This window comes from Sceloporus occidentalis, unplaced genomic scaffold, assembly GCF_023333645.1.
Source record: "Sceloporus occidentalis isolate IW3139 unplaced genomic scaffold, rSceOcc1.0.p SCAF_30, whole genome shotgun sequence".
NCBI classification, from domain to species: domain Eukaryota; kingdom Metazoa; phylum Chordata; class Lepidosauria; order Squamata; family Phrynosomatidae; genus Sceloporus; species Sceloporus occidentalis.
The window spans coordinates 4314277-4339802 of record NW_028317010.1 but is presented as its reverse complement, the minus strand read 5'-3'; the positions used below and the strand labels follow the sequence as shown (position 1 = coordinate 4339802).

Sequence of the window (25526 nt, the reverse complement as noted above, 5' to 3'; positions counted from 1 at the left end):
TGTGTACTCGAGAAAATAAAAACATGGAGACCCCATTCTGTTACCCTGTGGAAAAATTATGAAGTTTGTGAAGTTATGAAAACTTTGAAAATTATTCATGAATATTGATGACCTGCATTACCCCTAACAGAAGACGAGGTTGTGGTATTTGTCCTTTTCAAGGTATGCAGGCATTTTATGTTTTTTAGCAATATCTTTGTTTCGGATTTTTAATGGATTATAACGTACACGATGCACCTAAAGAAAGCCCAGCTTACCTCATTAAATCTTGCCACAAGTCCTTCCACAGCGTTGTTTTCTCCATTCTTCAGTTTCAACAGAGATGCAGACAGTGACATTTTTATGTCCGGAAAGGACGTCTCAGATTCAACACTACCAAGATCTTTTGTCAAGAAATAAAGGTAGTCAATCGGCAAGACATTTCGGTAAATCCGTTGTTCTTGTTCTGTGAGTATACTTGCAATTTCCTCAGGGAACTGAATGAGGTGTTGTAGATCCACCAACTCCTTACTCAGTCCTGCTGCATTAGCTGGTATTGTGGTTGATGCAGCCATCGCTGAACACAGCTGGCGTTCTAAAACAAAGCAAAAGAAATCTCATTTATAATATGACTATTCTACAATTGGCTTCACGTGGGATATCTGATTCTCCTATTAGGTGGAGACAACCCTTTATTCCAATTCTAAAGCCCATGAGTGAACGCATCCAATGGCAAAGTCAAACTAGATTAAACACATCTCGCCCATACTGTGCCTATTCAAGATTCTGATCTATGTCAATAATGCTTGCTTAATAAACGGTATTTCACTTTTAGTAGTACTTCTTAATGCCACATACAGGTTATTACATTTTTCATGGACCTGGAATTCTAATGTACTTTATTTTTTTTTTTTATTTTTTTTTTTACAAATGATGATAGTTCTTGCCATTTTAAAACATAATACTACTATACAGACACAGACATTGCCTTGGGTAATGCTTAATATACAACAGGGTGACACACTTCATACATCTAACTGCTTAAAAACAATCACTTCATTAAAGGCACTTGAGAGCAGCCTTTTAAAACTTGGCACGGAAATCTATACTGTACAATCGTCTATCTTAAGAATCAATAATAAACAAATCTTGCTGTACAGATCCTCACAAAAGGAATTTCAGTTACTACAAGTTTATAATAAAACTGCAGACATTAGATTTCACAAATAATCACAAAGTGAAAGATTGCACGAAGAACTACATAACAATCACTTCTGGCAGATGAGGGAGGAATACGTTTTCACTGAAATGATTACAACATATGTAGACATTTTACCAACAATAACTAACTTTGTATTCTTTTTAGGGATTATTGTAATTCTATAATCCGTTTGCAGAGAACATGGATATGATTTTACAAATCAAATTTAGCCTATGTATATGTTTATTTATAACATTTAACATGTTGACCAGCACAATACCAATACGTGTTTAGGATTAACATTAAAAAAATCATTACTTAGTTGAACACATTACTGTTTATGGCACCATTTGGTAAAGCCATTGTAAACAAATGGAAAATCCACATGACCAAAAATCTAAACATTTTAAAAAAAAGAGAGTGAGAAACCTGCCTTGGTATTACACTGCAATACATGACTCAAAATAGAAATATTGTGAAATTGCCACCTTTTTTCAGTTCGTACAGAAACATAGTACCCTCTGAGAGCTAGGGATTCACTAATAGAAAAGTAAATAGTAGAGCTTGAAGGAGAGACTCCATCACTTCACTATTCATGATGAAGGTTTAACCCCAGTGAGCTCTCCCTGCAGGAAGAGGTTGGCTGGTCCTGTAAAGGACACAGTTAAAACACCAAGGTTTCCTTAACCTTCTCAACTAATGATGTATGCATTACACATGGCCAGCTCAGCCCTTCATTGTGAAGGGTAAATTTATTTAGCATGAATAGTAAAGAGATGGAGCTAAGAGTACAACTCCCCTACAAAGCCTATTATTTTTGGTTAAGGGGTAACAGACTATAACCTGACAGGGACCAAAATAGGCCCTGGTATTTAAAGCATCTAGCCAACATCTCAAATCCTTACATTCTCTCTGCAACTGAATAACAGACCCAGGTCCAATGGTCAACTGGGAATTCACCCTGTTAGCCCTATGGCCAGCTTGGGCACTCTGCTGGCAATTAGCTTCATGTATCTCTAACGGAAGAAGATGCTTTAGCATATGCAAGTGCCAATAAACCATATAGCATTTGTACTGACCAAGGACTTCATTTTGTCGTTATCTTGCAACCATGGCACACGGCGATCCACTGATTCTACCTGTCAATCATTTTTTAAGCCATTACCCATTTCAAGCCAATGTCAGACAATGTTCCACCCATGAAAACAGCTTGTCAATTTCTATTCATTTTACAGGAAAGCGTTTTTTGAATAAAAACAATGTAGGTATAAAGTACACAACTTTCTCTTCTTGGTTTAGTAAAATCTAATTTTCAGATATTGGGCAGGCTTATTTTTTCCACCACCAGTATAAGGGTTGTCCTCATTAAAATCCACCAGAGGAAAACTGTGTGTTTTGTATCTCAGACATTTATAAAGACAGACGTAACTTTTTAACTAGAATAGTTACTCTGAAAAATTTGGTTTAAGTGTATTTTAAATTATGGATGCTAAAATAGGTGGCAAATGTGGCAGAATTGGCATATCACAGAATTTCCTGGCATATGTCCATGTCTTCTCCCTCACCCTTACAAAGCTAGCCAGAAGAAGCCAACTGCCAGAAAAGAGGAATAATAGTTTATGGGGTGAAAAATTTAATCTGGATGAAAAATTATGCAGATCCTGAGAACAGGATGTTAAATTGGCTGCTGTGCGCAACAACTGAGTTTTAATTAGAAAACAAGTATAGAAGACTGGTGGCTAAGAGGTCACAATACCACAAATAAGCAATCCAGGCAAAACCACAAGGTCCTCCATGCATGGGCAGCTTTGCACAAGCATTGTGGAGTACATATGGACATTCTTGGTGCATTCTGCTTTAGCAGCAGTATGTCAACTCTTGTCTGTCCCAATTAACATATCATCAAGAGGAAGGGGTGATGCTTAGGGTCAGTCCCTGCAGAGTGTTTCACAGAGGAGGCCTCTGCAGACAATGGGGAGACTGATGGTAACAGATTTCATCGATAGGTACAAAAATATCTTTTACCAAAATCTCACGAGTGTTGCTTTAACCGATGCAGTCTGAACGGCTGAGAAAATAAAGCAATTCACACTTTCCAAGACTCCATTTTTTTTACTGATCAAGGTGAAGCAACCAAAATGGTTAACGGTCAAAGAAGGAGCGTAGCTCATTAACAGGACTGCAGATGTTAATTAAGGAAAACAGGAGATCTTTCAAATATTACAATGAAATCCATATAAGCCACGGCTTATCAGTAAAGCAGCTTTTGTGTCGCCATGGTTTGAAATCAACAAATCCCATAACAACCCAACCAATAGGCTTATGCCAATTTCCTGCACTGTTAACATTAAATTAAAAAGTTTATTTGCTTAAAAAAAAGAAACTGCAGTATATAAAGCTATTTGAGAGACATAGGTTACTGACTTACATTATTTCTTTATTCTACTACAGTTCTTTCAAAGATTATTTTTCATAAACAATCAAAGGTTCACGTATGTGCATATATGCGGTAAATTCAAATGACATGTATGACACTCTCAGGTCAAATAGATTTATTTAAAAATTATATATGCTTTTTAAAGCTAAATTGGCATAATGCATTCCACTGCTATTGAGGATTGCAGGGATCGAAGTCCAAAAATAATTCAAGGCGCAGAGCTGGACAAACCTTGCAAAATAACATTTAATGTGATCTATGAAAGGAGGAAACAGCAAACATACACTTTACTTATCTTATAGTTCAGTCTTTATAAGTAGGTGGTCTAGAGTAACTAACATGGAAAACTGATTTGGCCCAATATACCCTTGTAACTGATGTCTGCTGCACAGCTTCCTCTATCCATTAAATGTACAATGCCTTTAGATCACCACGTCTAGTGGAACACAGTCAGCGGCCCTTGGGTGGTGAGAAATGCCAAGAATGTTTACATTACGTTCCAAAACATATTCACGCTTAAAAGGACTTGGTTATTGTGTAGACAAGAGGGACTGCGTAATGTGACCTACAGTATAATCCCATGATAAAAACCATTTCCACCTTCACAACACGCTCAGGCAAACTGTGTGAATGATTCAAACTAAGTAGCCTTAATTAGCACCACATTAAGAGGTATTCACAAAGCTGTATCGCTGACAACTTTCACATTACCACATACGATGCTGTGTGCAATATTCCACGGCCTAGATATGAAAGTCCAAAAAAGGCATCCAACATTGGCCCCACACAGTCTGAATTACAGCCAACAACACCACATTCACTGAGAGGTTTCTTATACTGGACACAGCAACTAAATTACACTTTTATCTAAGTTACATGTCATATGCTCACATACTATAAGAGGAAAAAATATGTGAGGGCTACCCAAAGAAAACACACATAAAATAGCTTTAAATTGCAAGGAAGGAGGAAAAGACAGGCATTGGAATCACTCAATGCCTACCGAATGTTTCATGTTAAATGACATAAGCAAACAGGAGCATCTCTGGCACCGTGACATCGTATAATAGGGGACTCGAGGGTTAGCTTGTTCTGGTCTCCTGTTACATAGAATAACTAATAGCAATAATATAATAAGCTCATAAAAAATCATTTGAACTGCATGTAGTCAAAGGGGTGCTTTGAGATGAGGGTCCATGAGGTCCATGTGGCAAAAAGGTAATAAATAACTAGGAAGAAAAGGGAGCTCAGACATATTGTTTAGAATGAGTGTGGGGTTTATAAGGCTAGGTGAATATAAGTAGAAAATCTTTACAATATAGTAAAAGAAGAGGGAGATAACTTTTTGATGAGAGTGGGGACTAAAACGAATTTCTGATGAGAAGAAGTGACTGATATGGAAATGTGGTAATGAGAAGCTGATGATAAGTAGTGGAAGATGAGAAGATTCTGTGAGGAGATGCTAATAAGGACATATGGTCATCAGGCAAGCTTAAACAAGGGTAAGGGGAGTAAGGGAACTGATCCCTAAATGGGAGCGGGGGGGGGATTTACTTACTAATGGTGGAAAGGATCAAAATTAGAAAAGAGGTCTGAAAAAGGTGAAAACAAATTACAATGAAAGTGGTAAAAATTAAGGAGACAGGTAGAAATGAAGACAGACAAGGGAAATAAGAATGTGACACAGGAAATCAGAACCGGTGCTATACTTGTGTGTTGTAACACAGGGCTGGTACCAAATTATTTCCAGACCTTCAATTTGCCCAGCCTAGTAGACAAGCTAGAATTAAGAGAATAGCTCAAGAGAATCAGTATATAACATAATTTTATGTTATGTGGGGGCCATTCCCCCACTGCAATGATGGTGCATTTGGCAAAATGTATTGATTTTAGTAAAGAGATTTTCAAGAGAGACAGTCACAGGAGTAATTTAGTAGATTAAAGATTTGTTTTGTACTTTTTTAGGTCAATCCCTCTTAAAACAAAAATAATCCTCTGTGGCAATAGCACAAAAGATACTTGTGCTTGGCCAGGCTTCAGTAAACATACGGACGTTAAACTTTAAGGGACACACTGAGATTATCTAAAATGACTGAAAAAAAAAAGTTAGACAAAGTAGAAGAGCAATACTAGGATACATAGATCTTGCATTTTGTACTGGGACTTCTTTCAGACCCTAACAATGATCTTCCACGCACGATGCTCACATTTTCTAATCTCTCTCACTCATTTGAACGCTAAAGTCTAAGGTAATACAAATTTAAAGTATAGACCTCTGAGGTCTAGAAAGCTTTTGTGTTTTTATATCTTACTCTAAGATAACAGTGTTGAGGCTTCTTGGACCTCAAACAGACCAGAATTTTAGGTAAATCTTTACCTTTAACACAAGCATTGTTTTAGAGCTCAAGATCTGTAGATGGACACCTCTGCTCTATTATGTTAGACCACTAAAAAGTATCACTTACTTCTACATCCAAATGACCATTTAAAAAAGATCTTGAGGGCCATGTATTTTACCACTGTTCTACCAAGCTCTTTTGTTTAAAACTGCATTGACATAACATAATTTACATTTTATATGTATCCATATAATAAGAATTCAGAAAAGATAGATTGCACAAAATATGGGGTGATCAATAATAAAATTGGGCCTTGGACTACACTAACTATATCACGCATTTCAAGGTGTCAAATCCTCAAATGTAAAAGCTCCTTGGATATTCCCTTTAGTTCTTCGATGTTATGGGTCCTCTAAACCATTATTAAATAAATTACATAGGATTGCAATTGTCTATATATTAGGTTGTGGCAGAGGCTGAACAAATCCTTCAAAGACAGTTTTCATGCAATTCTAGACTATACAATGGTTTTTATTTTTAGTAAATTACACACACTTGTTGCATAGCCAACAATAAAGTAAGAGCTATAAAAAGGCTGTCCGCTGTGTACTTATTGTGCAATTGCGTCTGGCGCATTTTTGTCTTTGTGAGATATGCATGAAATATTTTGCATGAAATGTTTTGGTTGTAAATCCCTCAACATAAAGCATTCATCGGGATTAACAGTAACTCTACGCCATAGGCATTGTTTCAACTGTAAATCAATTTTGTAATGCTGCAAACACATGCAGTTGGAAAACACTTTTCAGCAGTGTGTTCTCAGTAGACATTTTGAATTGTATTAAAGTGAAATAACTGGGTTTGTTTTTATTGTGTTCCATATTTTATACCTTCCAAGTGTGCCGTTACGTGCAGCGCAGCCTCTTTGTTGAAGTGTTGCATCGGGATATAACATCTTTACCTAGTGTTCTACTTCAACAAATAGCGGGGTACTATTCCAAGTCCTAGTCTCTGTAGCTCAAAACATATAACGCAATTTCCACTTGTGCTGCACATCGCCAAAGGAATTAAGATTCTTTTTTGTGAGAGCAATGTTTTGCAGACCCTAACACCGCACCAATCTATCCACACTAAATAAGAAGATTTGACTAGGCGTGTCGTATTTTTTAATTTGTAGGTCTGATCCACAATTATGTACAGGGTTGGATCAATATCAAGGTGGACTAGAAGTAAAGAAGCCAAAAACATATTTGACAGACAACATAGTCAATTTGTCCTTCCAGTCGTATCCCAAACACATTAACAGAATACAGAAAGGATTCCATCAATAAAGTCCCAATTACTATAGACACCTGGCTGGCTGTACGTGGGACTGCAAGTAAAACACACAATAAAGCTTCAAATGTATTATGAAATGTGCTGTATGTCATGTGTAGAGTTTATATAATGATAATTTTATAGAGCTTTCTTGTACCATACCAACTTTTGGATGTCTGTTTTCCAGAACACCCAAGGCTTTTTATGGCATGTGCAGGTCTGTCCATTTTATGAAGGTTATATTGTGATGTTATGGGATGTTCTGCCCATAGAACCTCTTGTCTGCATGTTTTTCCATATATGCCCTGTCCAATTTGGGCAGTGCACATGCAAAACTATCTGCAGACTCCAACCCATGGAAGCTGGGACATTAACCAAGCCTGCTAAATTTATGTAAAGAATGCTGTGTTTACAAAGTCTTTGAAGAATGTATTATCCTGCTTCATGACTGTTGAAGCCTGGAAGGGACACTGCAATAGAAATCCACATAAAATTGCACAAAATGTTAGGCACCAGTACTGAAATGACTACAAGGTCCCTGGAAAATGCCTTATGATATCGAGCATGCATAAAATGCTAAACACTTAAACTTCTTAATTAATTTGACCGCATATTTTACATTTCTGTAGAAATGGAATTAAATGGTAAATTTCTTCAGGGTTGTCGCCATCCTTTATCAATGTCCACCTGCTCTATTTATAGTGCATACAGCTAATACTATACAGTTCCACAGCCTTTTTCATTTAACAAGCTGTCTTGCCTTTGAGAAACACAGCACCAACTGTCTAGGTTGGGAATGGGTGAAGACAGAATGAATCACTATTTGTCCGGGAAGGGAGGTGAGACTTCCCAAGTATGCTTTCTGGTCTTACTCACAATTCTACATTTACCCTTCCACTCTGGTGCATCGTTCCCATATACTACCCCCTTCTTTTCATTCTAATTCTTATATTTTGTTAAGATCACATTCTGCCTATTTAATAATACTCTATTAAAAGGCCAATCCCTTAAACATATCTTATAACTACCCACCCAAATATCAAATCATGACTGTAACCCCTTCCCTGCATCTCTTGTTAACCGTCACACCAGCCTTTAAAAGGGCGATTTTTGCCAAGACACTTTTATCCATACCTACATTCATTAATTAAAACCACCTAGAACTTGCCAATCGAAGTAAGTGATTTGGAGATACTTGGAAAGGCCATGTCTTGGAAGTTGAGGCCTACAGCAGTACGTTGCAGAGCCAGCATTGTGGAATTAATTTCTTGTCCCGAATTTCTCTGCCTTCTCCTCACTACACAATAAACAACTTAACAACAGATACGAAATAACTAAAAGGAGGAGAATAATAACGCAGACCATCATAACAAAAAACAGACGCCTTTCGCTATGGTGACAGGTACATGGGTTTATTCATTGTATTGAAATGAACAATGTGGCAGACCTGCTCTAATCTACCTACTGCCCATCTTTCTATTCACTGACATTACATTATTTTATTTTGTTATCATGTTAAAGATTTTCATTCAATGTTTCATTTTTTTTCAAAAATCACTTTTGCATTTTATATTTTTCTGACTGCATTTACTAGCCCCCTCTTTTGATCAATCTCATGAGACACATAAGACATGGAAGTAACAAATATCAAATTGCAATGATAGTCTCTTCTAATAATAAATCATTAAGAATACATTTGTACATAAAAACATTTAAGAACCTGAAATACTAATAGAATTTATAATATATATATATATTTTTTTTTTTGTCAAAGACTAGTGAAAGTGAGGTCTGACCAGAAAATCACTACAGTCTATGTATAGTACTAACATGAAACTTGTTTGACAATCACAATATTATGGGTTCGAGCTGTAAGGATTGCCATTACTGAAAGCAATATTTTTACAAACAACTAATTTACACTTGTGAACAATAACAAGTCTTCTTTTTCTACTCTGATGTTCTGCATACATTTAATTGAGCTTCTGAAAACATGTGAGTAATAATAATAATAATAATAATGATCTATGCACTTTATAACCTTTGTACGGGACATTTTCTAATGCATTTCAGCATTTGCGACATAATTTTGGAATGTTCTTCCTTTGCATTATGCAGTCAGTTTGAAACTATGTGGACGGCACCAACATAAATCCAGTATTATGTTTTTTTGCTGATGAGCAACAACAAATAAGAAATGGTTCCGGAGTCAAAGAATTAGCTGCAATCATATGGCTCTATAATACATTACAAACATTGTAGCAAATTACAAACATCATAGCTCAGCTTTAAGTTATTGCTATTCGTATATATTACATATTAAAACAAAGAAAAATATTTAAGCTTGCGAGCAGGGCTCTCTCCACCAAATGTATCGGTTTGTCTTAGTCTGTCAATTCTTGTCTTGTCATACCCCTTGAATTTATGTATTGTATTAAGCGCTGCGTAAACTGTTGGCGCTATATAAATAAAGGATAATAATAATAATAATATTTACCATAGGTTCCAGGTACACCATATGGGGAACTTTTAAAAACTTCTGATGAAGGAGGCCGGTGAAATAAATGTAGGCTTTAACAAAATGATTGTTTCTAGATCAAATGAGAACTTTTATCTAGATGGGTAGGTGAGCAGCCATTGGAAGTCCAGCTGTTACTGAACTATTGCACTTCTCGGTCAGGAGAGGTGAGCTCTGCATTTAGCTACATCTGGAGCGTCTTTGCTTACCTTTGGTCTAGAAAAAGATCCAGTCTCTTTACTGAACAATAATAGAGAAGAATTATCAACACACTGAAAGAAGATTGATTTTAATTACAGGCTTTCTTATTTTGTATGATTTAAAGCAGCTTCTTTTCACATTAACCTCCAAAAACACCTTAATACTGATCTGTATTTTTGCCAACTAATCAGCACTTGCATGCATGGTTACTTTAAATCATCATCAAAAAGATAGTTTTTTTATTAATACACTGTGAAGGAAAAGGCAAAGGCATTTGAAAGATACTAACTTTTATTGCTTTTTATTGGAAAAAAATGTTTTGGCTGAAAAATAGCTTTCTTTGGCATTGACTTCAGTAACATGCCAGTCTCCAATAGATTTCGAGAAGGTTTCCTTCACGAACATGTACTTTCAGATTGTTACTGTTATAAACGAAACTGCATGCTTGTGGATTATGGTACAAGAAAAAAAGTAAAATGTAAAAAGTATACAATGACTACTTTCAATGCTTAGAGAAAGAACGTCAGACATTGATGTCACAACATCTATAATAAAAACAATGTAATAAGACATGTTATGGTTCTCCTAAAGGTACTATTTAATTTGATTTGCATGATTTATTGTGTGTATATATAATATATATATAGATAATATATATATATATATATATATACACACACACACAAAATCTTTTTTGACTCACAGATTTTAAAATATTTGTCTACACTGTAAGAGAATTTATAAGAAATACTCCAAATTATAACAAACCCATACATGACAGTATGTGCTTCTAGAAAACCTGATAGTCTTTATTAGTAAACGGAGCTTAAATCATCAGATTAAAATAGTCACAGCATGTCCGGTGAACAGTACGATAAACAAACTGATGCCTATTACCAACACACACACACAATTTAATTTATGGGTTTTCTAAGAGAAGGTAAAACATTTGGGATCTTACCGATTAATGTACTTTCCACTGAAGATTCATATCTTTTTTAAATCCAAGATGAGCAGGTCCCGTACTCCAGAGGTCCCAAATGATGGCAGGCTGCACTTGTCCCGAACACTAAACTGTCAAGTAGCAGCTGCTCAGATTAAAGCTGCGAACTATGGCCAAATGAATAACTGACATGCTTTGTGCAAGCCATAAGGAGAAATGCATTTGGCTCGCTTGTGAGAAGGTCGAATTACCACCTCCCCCCAGTACGAGTCTGACTGCTGTGAGTCAAATAGAGGAACTATAGCACCTAGACTACGTTACACAACCTTCCAGTCGATGAAAAAAAAAAAATGTACGTGATACGATGCTAAGGAAAAGCTTTTCCTTAGCATCGTATCACGTACATTTTTTTTTTTCAGATGGACAGTGAGCTGGCTGTATTATCGTTAAAAAGTATTGTCTTATATAATAAAACAGATGTTTGAAGTGCAATCAAGCAGCTCCTATTCCAAAATGAGTATGTGTTTGGACAAAAAGAAGATTTGTTGCACAGTTACTCGTTTATCTACCAATAGTGCAGATTTGGAATAAAAAAAAATAAATAAAAGAGCGGTCGCCAAGGTTGTGTATATCATAGTTTATTTTTGTTTACAGTCTATGTAAAACGTAATTCAAAAGAAGAAGCTTACAAAATAATTTTGCATATATAGAAGAGTCTCAGGAACATGACCTACATAACTAAGTCACCAACTGGTGGTATTCTGGAAATTATAAAAGAAATGTAGCTCCCAAAAACACACCAATTTGTTTCTGAGCCTTGTTATAGCAATCTCACTTGCTTTTTAGTGGGTCGAAGTGCCCTGTTACGTGCTATTACTAATTTTTGCTGAAAAATTGCCCTGTATAAACACTCGACTCTTTCACCATGGATATCTTACTTTCCCAAATCCTTCATTTTACGTTTTAGTATATTTATTAAACACATGAAAGTGTTCATTGATGAAAATAGGCAGCACTTAACCATTAGAAACAGACAGTATACATATATATATACAAACTGGAGCAGTGATCTTAACTTCCTCTTACTTACAATACATGGTTATTCCTCCTTCTTAACTTACACCTTTTGGTTTTATATAATCTGATGCCTTTCCGTGAGCAGAAGGGAGTTTTAAGTTAATTTAACAGTAATGCGGACGCACCGCAAAGAATAGCTCCTTTACCTTTTAACTAAACATATCTGAAAAAATGAATGTGATTGACACAGCTGTATAAGTGATTTATGCTCAAAACTGGCACAACTTCACAGGACAGGTTCCATAGTAATGGTCTAAACACAAGAAGGATCACAGATGCAAACCATCATGTCACTTTTCATATTGTTATTTCCCTACTTTAATCATACGGCTGGATAAAATGTACATACGATCCAGGAGCCAGTAACATAACTTTAGAAGCCAACATGAAGGAATCGATCCATAGACATCAGACTATCTTGGTTATGGGATCCGTCCACGCCTGTCACAAGCAAAAGCACTACTAATCTTCATTTGCCCACAATAGCCTAGACTACAATATGTACAAATGCACATTACAGCAACTGAAACTATAGGAAATGGAACACTGAACATTTAATGTATCACACAAACAATTTTTTGGGGAAAGTGAGAAAACTTTCCTTCCACAGAAATTATTTAGTTTGGACGAGTAAATAGTAAATTTATTCACCAAAATAACAAATCGGTGAATGGAAACATCCATTGTTTTGTACATACGGCAAGTTATCCTAAATTTATCAAAGATGCAAACCATGGAGAAATGATCTTGGATTCAGTGCTTCTTGTAATATCTGGATATGCCGATTAGAATATTAAGCAATTGAAGGTCAAACCAGATATACATACAGACCATTACAGCTAGAGTGTTTGGACAGATATGCTAAGAATGTGTTAATTAACTGTTTTTAGTGTACACAAGGATACCTGTTTAATGAACACGTTCAACAAAACACATCTTACAAAATGAAAAGTTTGGCCAAAAACAGAAATTTAGAGTATCGTATTTATATTCAAGGTTACAACAATATGCAATAAAAAAGAGTTAGGCTTCATTTTACTGCATAGAGGAAAATGAAAACTCTAACCTTAGTTTCAACTTTCATATATAAGCAATATTTTTATCATCATTTTATTTCAATATTCCAGTATATGTAATATAATTTTGTTTTATTTTAAGTGTAATATCCTTTTTAATTGATTATACTCACTGTGTTTATGGTGTTACCATTTACATTGAAACCGCCTGCCAGAGCAAGGCTGCAGATTGACCACGGTCATTCAGTGAACACCTTACGCATGGAATATAACATGTTTATTAGGGTCCATTTAACAAATGAAAACCCAGATAATAATGCCTCAAGAAGGAAAAACTTTACACGAGGATCTGTCTGACTCATGTAAAGACAATGAGCATAAATATTTGGCAAAAAGTATTCAAACCAACAGTACTATAGAATTACAATACACACTGCTGGTCTTTTTCCTTAAAAAGTGTCCCTAGCTCTACCCTAATTCTCCCCCTGCTGTTCAGTTCTCTCCATCTCTTAATCCCAGAACCAATTAGACACAAATGTGACGTCTACGTGCCATAAATTAAATGGAATATTTCAACACTGATTTAATAGATCATTTGACAAATTCAGAAAAATAAAAACAAGAAATTATGCCTGTAAAAAGCCTACAAATGTTTTGCAACTAAAACACGTAGAAGGTGTCTGTGCGGTTAAGTAAAATTGTTACAATTACTGCTAAAGTGGATTTGTCACTCTGCCAAACCCTTCATTTTACAATGCAGCATTCTTAGTAAATTATGTAATTGGGTTTGCATTGTCAAATTTGCAATGTATACATACAGTATTACAAAGCTACTTAATGTGTATACCACTAGAAGCAGTGATCTTGACCGCCTCTTCTCAAGGTTTGCATGATTTCTCCTCCTTAAACTAGACTCCAAGTTAAATCACTTGGTTCTGTCAGCATTAGAAAATACCTAGAATACATAGGAACTATCTGGGTCTCTCGGTAAAGCCCTTGGGAGCTATGTTTAGCCATGACCATTCCCTACCCACTTTCTGTCTAGCCCCACCCAGTCCCTTCCTAGTCCAAAAAGCTGTTTGGAATAGCCCTGCCCCCTGACATATGCCCCACCCATTCACAAAGCCCCTCCCAATGAAAGGGGAGAGCTCTTGGTAGCCTACCCTGGGAAGTTCCCAGGTACGGAGGAGAGTACAGGACAGAAAAGTAATTATAAAGGATCAACTTGGCAGAAGAGAATATAAAATATACAAAATGTACGAAGAAATGAAAATGGCAATGATGAAATGCCAATTGAAAGTAAATGACAACCCAAAAGGTCAACCTTTTAACCCTGAGATTTGTTGAGCTCTTTAAGTGAACTCCTTAAGTAACTTGGATGTGCAGATAGTCTATTGTTTTTTTTTCAGTAGATTGAATAGTTTTAACACCTGGAAACAGCTTTTCCTTATGAATGTAAGCCCCTTTATGTTTATATATATATTTATATTTCAGTAGGATACGTAGCCGTGTAAGCTTTTTGCTACTTAAAGTAGAAGAGCAGAGAAGCTTACATAAATGGGTGGTCTTCATCAGTTTAACAATGGGAAATCCAAGGTTCACTCCAGTTATTTTGAATTTCCAGTTTTCTGATAAAAGCCTCAGGGTATTGCTTTAAATGTTTAATGCCATTTGTGGTATCCATATTTACCCTGCATCACATGCGACAATCAGTGAAGTGATCTCCAAGAGGCTTCCACGTTAAAGGAACTAGGTTCTCAAATAGCAGAGTATCATAGGTAGGTATGTAGACCCACGAAACAGTCATAACTAATAAAGTTAAAACAAGCACTATAACAAAATGATATAAAAGTATGGTGGGAGGAACCCTTTACAACAAATACACAATTTGGAAGCCAATGTAAGATCTGCAGTTGATGCCAACAGTATACATCGATGTAAACAATTAATTACAAAAGCAGTGGTGATGGAAACAATTCATATTTTGGGTGTTAGGAGTAAACCAGATCTCAGAAAGGTATGTTTCTTGTAACATTGTGTGATGGCTCCTTAGATTCCAAAGAAAATCTAAATTGCCACCATGCTGCTTAGACAAAATTGAAATCGAATAACAGTAATAAGATTTTCTCACACTTCTGATTTACTCAAGTAGCTGTCAGCATAGAAATCAATTTTATAAACTAAATCTGTGGCAAAACAATTATTGGTAAATCACACAAATGTATATTAAGAAAGGATGAAATGTATTTAATCAATATAGGTTTGAACATCAATATACACAAAAACACTTCTAAAATCTCACATCAACATTTAGAACTTTACTCAAAAGAATATAGAAGAAACCTACTAAAAAAAGAAAATAACTTGAAGGTTGTAAGCAACTCTTTCTTTAACTCCTTAGCAACCCCATGGATGTACTCAAATGCCTTTAAAGACGTATCAGGAAGACCATTTGGACATCATAGTATGCCTGGTATGTCTTACCCACAGATAGCTCGTCATTCCCCCTGAACCCCTTTTTTATGAATATCAGATTTTTAAAGTGTAAACAAAAAAAACTATTTTTCCCTAAATGTAGATTCCGGTTCTTTAGTGTTAGATTAGTTATTAGAAAGGAAGGAAAAAAGGCAAAAGAAAAACTATGGCCCATTTCTACATCACAGAGAATGCAAACTCTTTTCAGGATCAGATTCAGACACCGTATCTTATGATGCCATGAACAGCACCAGATAATGGCCCCATATCTCAAACGTCAACTGTCACATCAGGTATCACTGACTGAAATCCCGGCTTTTACTCACTTTTGGCATCACAAGTACCATAGAGCCACTTAAATTTTAAAATGTGTTTCTTTTTTATTTTTTATTTTTTTTAAATCTCAATGCAAAGTAGAAGAACATGTATGCCACCCACTATTTAGCATCAAACCCATGCTGATACATACACGAGACCTGTAAACTCACAGACCTGCATCAAGTTAAAAGCATACACCTTATGAAAAAAAATCATCATCCTAATAAAGCAAAAATCAAATTTTATCAATTCAGATTTCTTGACAATTAGTGGCAATCTCCTATGCACCCAGAGCCGGCCTTAGGTGTTCTGGCGCCCTGTGCGGACTACTCCTCTGGCGCCCCGCCATCCCAAAAAAAGAAAGGAATAAAAACTTGTAACAAAACTTGTAACAAAACCCCAATCACTATATACTACGCCAAACATTGATGTGGTCTAGGCCTACCACTTAATTGTCTGGCTTAGTAGTAGGGATGCACCGAAACGAATTCTGGACTGAAACCGAAAGTGCAGCATTTACCTGGCCAAAACCGAATATGACCCCCCCAACACCATAAAAAATCTAACACTTTTATTTAAAGTAAGTAACACACCAAAATAGGAGAAAACAATTAAATAATATTATATATATATATATATATATATATATATATATAAAGTCCAAAAATAGTTACCGGCACTCCAGGGACTTTCCAAATAACCACACAAACAACTTCGGTTTTCAAGTCTATATATATCATATATATATATATGATTAACAGCAATCACATTCCTATCATGCCCAGGCATACCCAGATTCCAGGATTTACTCGCAGACTTGGCATGATAGGAGTATGATTTGCCCTATCTACCCCTTCTCACTCCCTTCTCCCTATCTACCCCCTTTCCCCTGTCTCACTCCCTTCTCCCTATATACGCCCTCCTAACTATCTACCCCCTCCTAACTATCTACCCTCTCCCTCTTTGAAGTTCACTTACCTTTCAGGAGTCCTGCGGTGGGGGTGCAAGGCCTCTGCCTCCCAGCTCTGCCACTGTATGGAACAGTATAGAATGATGGGAGTTATGATGTACTTTTAGAGCATAATTAGATCATGAAAAAGACATTGGAAATGGTACAGCATAACACCCATCACTCACACGCATACCAATCCACACGCATACCAATCCACACGCATACCAATCCACACGTATACACTAATCCACACATATATACCAATCCACACATATATACCAATCCACACATATATACCAATCCACACGTATATACCAATCCACACGTATATACCAATCCACACGTATACACTAATCCACACATATATACCAATCCACACACATACCAATCCACTCTCACTGAATGCTTTCCTACCTTTCCTCTTTTCTCCTTACAGCTCCTTTTCCTCCTCTTCGTTCTTCTTCTTCTGTTCTTCTGTCTTCTTCCGGTTCAGAGGGCACGGACAGCGGTGGGCGCGGCTTCAGTGTTGTGCGCCGGGATCTGACAACAAACCCCGGCGCACAGCAGCTGTTGCCGCGCGGATCACAAGGGAGCGGTATCGGAGGTCTTTAACAGACCTCCGGCTCCCTTGAGTGATGTTAAGCCGGGTTCAAGGGAGATCCTTGAACCGGCTTAAAGTCACTCAAGGGAGCCGGAGGTCTGTTAAAGACCTCCGATATCGCTCCCTTGCGAGCCTGCTCCTCCAGCGGGGGACATTACTGTCCGTCTCTGGAGGGGTGCCGGGTGCCCCCCTGATGAGCGGCACCGGGTGCCGCTCGCCCCCCCGCCGCTAGGTACGCTGCTGGCGGCAGCGGCGCCCCCTGGAGTGTGGCGCCCTGTGCGGTCGCACACCCCAAAGGCCGGCCCTGTATGCACCTAAAGTCGATTTTTGACAGGCTTTATAAAATAAGGCCAAAAAGTATTCCTTCTTAGAATTGAAGATATCATCTTTGAGAACATGATTATTCTGCAAAGTGAAAGTGTCCTAAGGATTACTGGAAGTAATTTCCTGTAACCCCTTAAGGACACAGCTGTTATATTTTGACTCCTTTGTGACAATGGCTGTTTTAACATTTCTGCAGTGCTTGTGTTTAGCTGTAATTTACTTCTCTATAATTTTGTGTACCCACACAAGTCTTTTTCCAAGACAAGAATGTCTTTCTTTAGAAGCCATTATTATGATCATATCTTTTTATTTTTCTATATAAAATTACAAAATATGGTGAAAAATTGAAAAACAGCACTTTTTTACTTTTATTGGAATTTTTTATTTTTATAAAAGCTAATGAAAAAAACTGCAAAGGAGATTCTAATATTTGTTCTGAGTTTACAAATACCCAATGTTTTTGGGTTTTTTTGCAAGTTATAGGGCAATAAGTAAAAGTAGCATACTGCTATTTCAAAACCTGACCATTCTGCCCCCATGTGCAATTTGGGACATCTTTAAAGCTGGTCAATTCAATGTATCCCCATCAAACCATATATGTTTAAAAACTAGACACCCCAGGGTATTTCAAATGCTAGTGCTTTAAACTCTTTCCATGCACTAATTCTACTACCAGCTTTAGTCAAACTTTGTGGTAGTAATTTTTCCCCCCACGCACATTGTACTTCAGGTGTGAATTTACAGCTCCTGGTATCCGTCACTGTCAAACAACACAATTTGTTTTTAGCAACATCTCCTGAGTATAATGATAGCACCTCATGCACCTTCCGGTGCTCCACCTCATGCATCTTCCGGTGCTCCACCATAGAAGCCCAGCGGAAGTGCCGGCAGTGTATTGATTATGGACTGTCCCCATGCATGCGAAATAACATATAACCTACAGGGGGTCTAGTGAGCTCAGTGACGTCGAGTGAGTAAAGATGGCTGCCGCATACTCAATGAGACATGTGCTTTTGAGAAACTGTGACGTCGAGTGAGTAAAGATGGCTGCCGCATACTCAATGAGACATGTGCTTTTAGGAGGAAGTGAGGATCTTTGGGTCACTTCCTTACACAAATAACCACCTGTAGTGACCGCCTCCTAGAAATGACCATTCGGTATTGGCTGGGTTACTCCCGTGGGTGGATACTGGATTTAAGGCTATTTAAGGTTCTACCAGTTAGTTTAGAGGCAGTTTCATGACTGGGTCGGAAGAAGCCAGGTGTCTTATTTGAGGAGCCCATGTACTTCAATATGCGGCAAGGAACTCTCCTCATTGTTTCAACTTTTATGCTGAGCCATTTATCCCGTGTAAGCTGCTGGGTCTACTAATAGAGCTAAGTATATTTGTATTGTTATTTTTTTTTGTGTGTATAGCTATTATACTGTTTAGTTTTTGGTTTAGATATATATATATATGTGGTTTCTTCAGCAATGTATGTCTAAAACATTTGATTGATGTTTGTTGTTTATTTTTAGTAAAGGTTTGTTTATACTTTCATTGAGATTTTGCCTTGTCTGTTTATTCAAGATATTCACTGATATTTATGTGATTGACCAGTATACTTATCTATATTTAAATTTGGGTATTTGCATAACTGTTTACATTTACATATTCCCATAACAATTGGCGTAGTCGGCAGGATACTGCACAATCACTAAATATAGAATATTTGAGTGAAATACTGTGATATCTTTTTATTTGTTTTATATATATTTAGTTTGTTGTGGTTGTTGTTGTTTTTGGCTTGTCCCACGAGTAGAGATGCATACTTTGTTTAGAAAAAGTAATAGAGCTGGAAGGAAGGAGGAATCTAAGTATGGGACAATTCCATTGTGGGCCAGTTTAGCAAACTGGAAACCCATTGCTGAAGAGCTAATAAAATATGCTGCTCCAGTCTATCCGGACCCTGGTACTGAACTTGGTACTCAGGCATTGCGATTAGACCTAGGAGTATACTCAAAAAAAGAGCGGAAAGCCGCTGCCACCACAGGGTGGTTAGTTGTGCAGGCCCTTAGCCGCGAGGTGCAGAGAAATGAAGCACTCGAGAAAGAGTTGCAGGATGTGAAAGATTTGTTAGTTATGACTAAAGAATGCATGCGTACGAATGCTTGCCATGTGACTGCTTTAGAGGAGAAATATGCTAATTTAGCGATAAGCAAGGTTAACCGCAGGAGGTTACAGAAAGGCAGAAAGCCAGTGCCTGTAAGTAAGGTGCGAGCGATGATTGCGGATCCAACATGGGATCCTGTATCATCAGATGAGTATGTATCCTTTTCCGAAGATGATAATGACGTGGACAGGCGACAAGCCCGTCCTATCATTACACAGCAGCGGAAAAGGAGACTGCACCGTGAACAAGATGGGGTGTATGGGTTGAGAGATTGTGCACGTGATGAGACGAATGAAGTGGTAAAGGGTTACACACAAACTGAGCTCATGGAATTGGCAAAGGTATACAAACAGCAAGTTGGTGAAAGTGTAGGAGAGTGGCTGTTACGTATGTGGGATGGAGGAGCGGACAGTGTGCTGTTGAATGCGAGGGAAGCTTTAAGTATGGGGCAGCTAACGCTGCATCCGCAACTTATGCAGGTATTGCGCAGGGTGAGGGAGATTGGAGGTAATTTTTCATTATTTGATATGGTGCGCCATGCAATACTTTTGGCATTCCCATCTAACAGTGACATTGAGCCAACTTCCCCCTGGTCAAAACTAAGAGATGCCATCACCCGCCTTAGAATTATGGGATGTGTGGCGGGATTGAACAAGGATAACTGGGAAGGCCCAGACATAGAGGAATTCACAGCTAATATGCGGTCTCGATTTTTGAAAACTGCACCGCAGGATATGAAGGCATCTCTGTTATCTTTGCTGGGCAGTTTGGGGAATGGTGGAAAGGTACACCAGCTCACCACATATTTAACTGAGATTGGGGAATTGGAGTTAGAATCTAAACCTAGGAAAGGTGTGTTTGCTGCTAACAGGATGAGGAAAGAGGAGGTGCAACCAGAGAAGGGGGAGAAACAGGGAAAGTTTAGGAATAAAACCAGACAAAGAGTAACACGCAAGCAAATGTGGAATGATTTAATTGATGCGGGTGTACCTGAAGACCAGATTGATGGGATTTCAACGTCTGCCATGTTTAAAAAATGGGTGGAGGTTGAAAAAAGGACTAATAAAAAGGTACAAGTGCATGTGGCGTGCAAGGATCAGGTAGACAATACCACTCTCTCTGCCCCATCTGTCCCAAAATCTCCTCCCCCTAGTTATTTAAAAGCCACTCCTCCCATGCCTACAGCCACACAACCATTGTCCACGCCTTTATTCCAAAATTATGCCCCCTATGCTGTGCCCCCATCATCATTTCCAGCCCCAGATAACACTCATCCACATTCATACTCGCACATCCCCCCACTTTTCCCAACACAATACGGTGCTTGGACATACTCTCATACTAATTCCAAACAGAAGCAAGCACCGCTAGAAAACGATGGTGAAGTTAGATCCTTGTATCCTTTAAAAGATCTGATGACACATGATTTGACTAATTGGGATACTGCCTCAATACAATGACAGATTGGTGGTCCTCCGGCGGTACATGTTTCCCCTTTAACCGCTGGAGACAGACGCCCTTATGTACCTTTGAATGTTTGGTGGGGGACAAGACCAGGACCGACAAAGATTTTAGCTTTAGTTGACACAGGAGCAGAAGTGACGGTACTACATGGTAATCCATCAAGGTTATCAGGACCCTGTATGAGGATAGAATGTTTAGGAGGTAGAATTACCAAAGCAGTCCAGGTTGTTGTTGCTATGTCAATTAATAAAGGACCGCGATTTAATGCTAAAGTGTTGATTTCAGAATTGCCAGACAATATTTTGGGAATCGATGTGTTACTAGGGCAGAGTATTGAGACGCAGTGGGCAAATGACTCAGGGATTAAGTGGATCTTCCACATCCCCTATCATCCTCAAGCCTCGGGGTTGATTGAAAGGTGCAATGGGCTTTTAAAAGAACAAATTCGGAAACTATCCCCAAGTAGGACATTGAAGGGGTGGGATCGAGTGCTCACGCAGGCAGTTATGATTCTAAATAGTAGACCAATAGGACAGTTTTCACCTTACGAAAGGTTGACCGGACAGGTAGAGACACCAACAGTGACAGTCCGTTTAAGGTTCAAGGAATCTTTTCCCCAACAGGTGGGAAAAAACAAATTTAAAGTGGTCATCCAGCATCTTGTTGAGATTAAAAAGGGGGGTGAATGGGTTACATACATCCTTCCCATGGGTGGGATATTGCCAGAAGGAGCTGAAGTGACATTTACCCTAACAGAGGAACTACAAGATGACGATTGGTTGACCACAGGGACGGTAAAAGTGTCATCAGATCTTTGGGAAATCCTGTTGACCAGGGGGTATGCAGGCCAGATATTACAAAAAACAGTACTAGGCGTGGTATCCATTTGGATCCCACGGAAAGTATTAGTGACGTGGGAGGAAGGTAATACCTTACAGACAGGCTCCAAAGTATGGGTGCTACCCCGAGCAGGTGAGCAGGTTAAACAGAAGGGAGAAATACTGTCAGATGGGCCTGGTGATACTAAAGCTGTATTGATAAGTGGAGGTACTCACCCTGTTTTCTTTCCTTCCAACAGATTGGTGGCTATATAGACAAGTCGGATCCCTGGTCCTCCAACTCATACCTGAATCTATTGGCCAGTTATTCGAGAGCGTCAAACAGCACGGAGTGCTGGATTTGTGGGGCCATATCATTCAGCGAGGAAAGCAGCTACCCGTATGTAGGAGTGCCCTGGACGTTGGAGGAGTTAAAACAATATAACAACACAGGATTCGGCTGGTACAGAGAAAGAGGAAAGCCAAAATCAATGGACAGATTGAACATTATTAACCGCCCCCAGGAAGGTGCCATTTGTATCAGCTCCCATAACAACGGAGCCAATGCCACTAAAATGGGATATTCTAACTGTAAATCTGCCTGGGTAAATGCCTACGGTAATGACCAACAGCAATGACTGTCAAAGACTCCAGCCCAGTGGTAAAAGTAATAAGTATGACCCCCCATGGTGCAATAAAAAGACTGAACTTTCCTTTTATTTCTATACTTTTAGACACTTCTTTTACTGGGGCTCCAGATAACAGTTACAATGTCCTTCCCAGAGGTGTATATTTTCTATGCGGTAATTGGGCCTACAGGTGGTTGCCTAGCCAATGGGAAGGAGAATGTTACATCGGCTCAATCATCCCGGCAATAAGGAGTAGAAATAACTTTCCAGAAGGCATGATTAGGAATAAAAGATGGAGTCCATTTATCGGAGAACATGAAGCTAATTTGGGAGTTGTATTTCCTGGCTGGGGAGTATATTGGTCATTAAATCGACTAGAAGCCCTAAAGACCAAACTATCCCAAGCAATGGATAGTGGTGGGTGTTGTTTTATGTGTAACAATATATTTTGTAGTATTTTTGATAACATGTGTGACAAAGCGAGCTATGAAGAAAGTAAGACCGAAACGGGAAATGTATGCATTATAGTTATTACTTATGTAATGGGAACAACAGGTGGATTGTATTGATTATGGACTGTCCCCATGCATGCGAAATAACATATAACCTACAGGGGGTCTAGTGAGCTCAGTGACGTCGAGTGAGTAAAGATGGCTGCCGCATACTCAATGAGACATGTGCTTTTGAGAAACTGTGACGTCGAGTGAGTAAAGATGGCTGCCGCATACTCAATGAGACATGTGCTTTTAGGAGGAAGTGAGGATCTTTGGGTCACTTCCTTACACAAATAACCACCTGTAGTGACCGCCTCCTAGAAATGACCATTCGGTATTGGCTGGGTTACTCCCGTGGGTGGATACTGGATTTAAGGCTATTTAAGGTTCTACCAGTTAGTTTAGAGGCAGTTTCATGACTGGGTCGGAAGAAGCCAGGTGTCTTATTTGAGGAGCCCATGTACTTCAATATGCGGCAAGGAACTCTCCTCATTGTTTCAACTTTTATGCTGAGCCATTTATCCCGTGTAAGCTGCTGGGTCTACTAATAGAGCTAAGTATATTTGTATTGTTATTTTTTTTTGTGTGTATAGCTATTATACTGTTTAGTTTTTGGTTTAGATATATATATATATGTGGTTTCTTCAGCAATGTATGTCTAAAACATTTGATTGATGTTTGTTGTTTATTTTTAGTAAAGGTTTGTTTATACTTTCATTGAGATTTTGCCTTGTCTGTTTATTCAAGATATTCACTGATATTTATGTGATTGACCAGTATACTTATCTATATTTAAATTTGGGTATTTGCATAACTGTTTACATTTACATATTCCCATAACAGGCAGCAGCGGGGGTTTTCTGCATCGTGCCAGAGAGGAGGATCCTAACCCTGCTGCTTGCCCTCAGCAGGGCTAAATGGAAAAGCAAAAAGAAAAAAAAAAACACCTGCCCAGTGCCCAGAACTGCATGTCCCGGGCATTGAGCGATACAAATTGTGCATCCCTGCTCTAAACCCTGATTGTAGGCCGCACCTCCACCTTAAAGACTTAAGGTGGGGGGGAAAGTGCGACCTATAATCAGGCCAATACAGTATGTACTTTTGTGTTAAATTCAGGATTTATTTGCCATTACAGTTACAAACCAGCATTCTAAACACAAATATATAACCGCGGTGGAACAGCAGATTACACCTTCTAATAGTTGCTTCATCATTATAAGAAATATAAGGACACTACGTAAACAAGGCATTGTATAGAAACAAGGCCAAGCGACTCAACTTTTCAGAAAAACACAGAAACTGGGGTGCAGAAAAATGGCAGCAGATGCTCTGAATTGATTAGTTAAATATTTAGATGTAGCAGAAGTTTGTTGAAGGCCTGAAGAGCAATAAAAGAATGAGGGTTTGCAGGCAACAGTGAAGCATGGTGGAGGTTTCTTGCACGTTTGAGGCTGCATTCCTGCAAATGCAGTTGTGGATTTGATCAGAATTAATGGTCTCCTCAATGCTGAGAAGCACAGGCAGTTACTTATCTATCATGCAATACCACCAGGGAGGCATCTGACCAGCCCCAAGTTTATTCTGCAGCACTACAATGACCCCAAACATACAGCCAAAATCATTAAGAATTATCTTCAACGTAAAGAAGAACAGGGGTCGTGGAAGTGATGGTTTGGCTCAGCCCTGACCTCAACATCAAGTCTGTCTGGGATTACATGAAGAGAGTGAGAAGCAAACAAGGGTGTCTAAATTTACAGAGGAAATGTGGTTAGTTCTTCAAGATGTTTTGAACTGTGTGCAAGTTTACCAAGAAGAATTGATGCCGTTTTAAATGCAAATGGTGGTCATATCAAATACTGATTTGGTTTATATTTTTCTTCTGTTCACTCACTGTTAAATGATACTTTACAGCAACACCTGCCTCAAACTCTTGCATAGTACTGTATATGTATATAATGTTGGTCTCGGTGATTAGGAAAATGAACTATTTGTTTGCATGAAACCTAAAGCTCTGTACATCAATACAACAGAAAACATTCTGAAATATATCCCCTAATAAAACTATTTAAAGGTTTTGAACTTTATTTTCATTTTGATCAGCAAAGTATCTGTAAATTATTCTCTAAAATCAAAAATGCTTTGCAGTTTATTTTTTTAGCATTATTATTTCTTTCACACCTCTTCAAACTTCAACCTTGTTTAATCATCCTTATTCTTAAGCAATATTTCATATTAGGAACACTTTATTTAAACAGTTCAGCAGGGATTC

General features: G+C 38.1%; 1 protein-coding gene across 1 annotated transcript in view; it reads right to left on the bottom strand.

Annotated features, from left to right (window-relative positions):
* LOC149298936 (1-phosphatidylinositol 4,5-bisphosphate phosphodiesterase epsilon-1-like) overlaps positions 1-25526 on the bottom strand; it is a 104532-nt gene that overhangs the window by 40873 nt on the left and 38133 nt on the right. The window contains exon 3 of the mRNA XM_089486787.1: positions 258-574. Coding sequence (XP_089342913.1) covers positions 258-574 — 317 coding nt within the window. The remainder of the gene's footprint in view (positions 1-257; positions 575-25526) is intronic.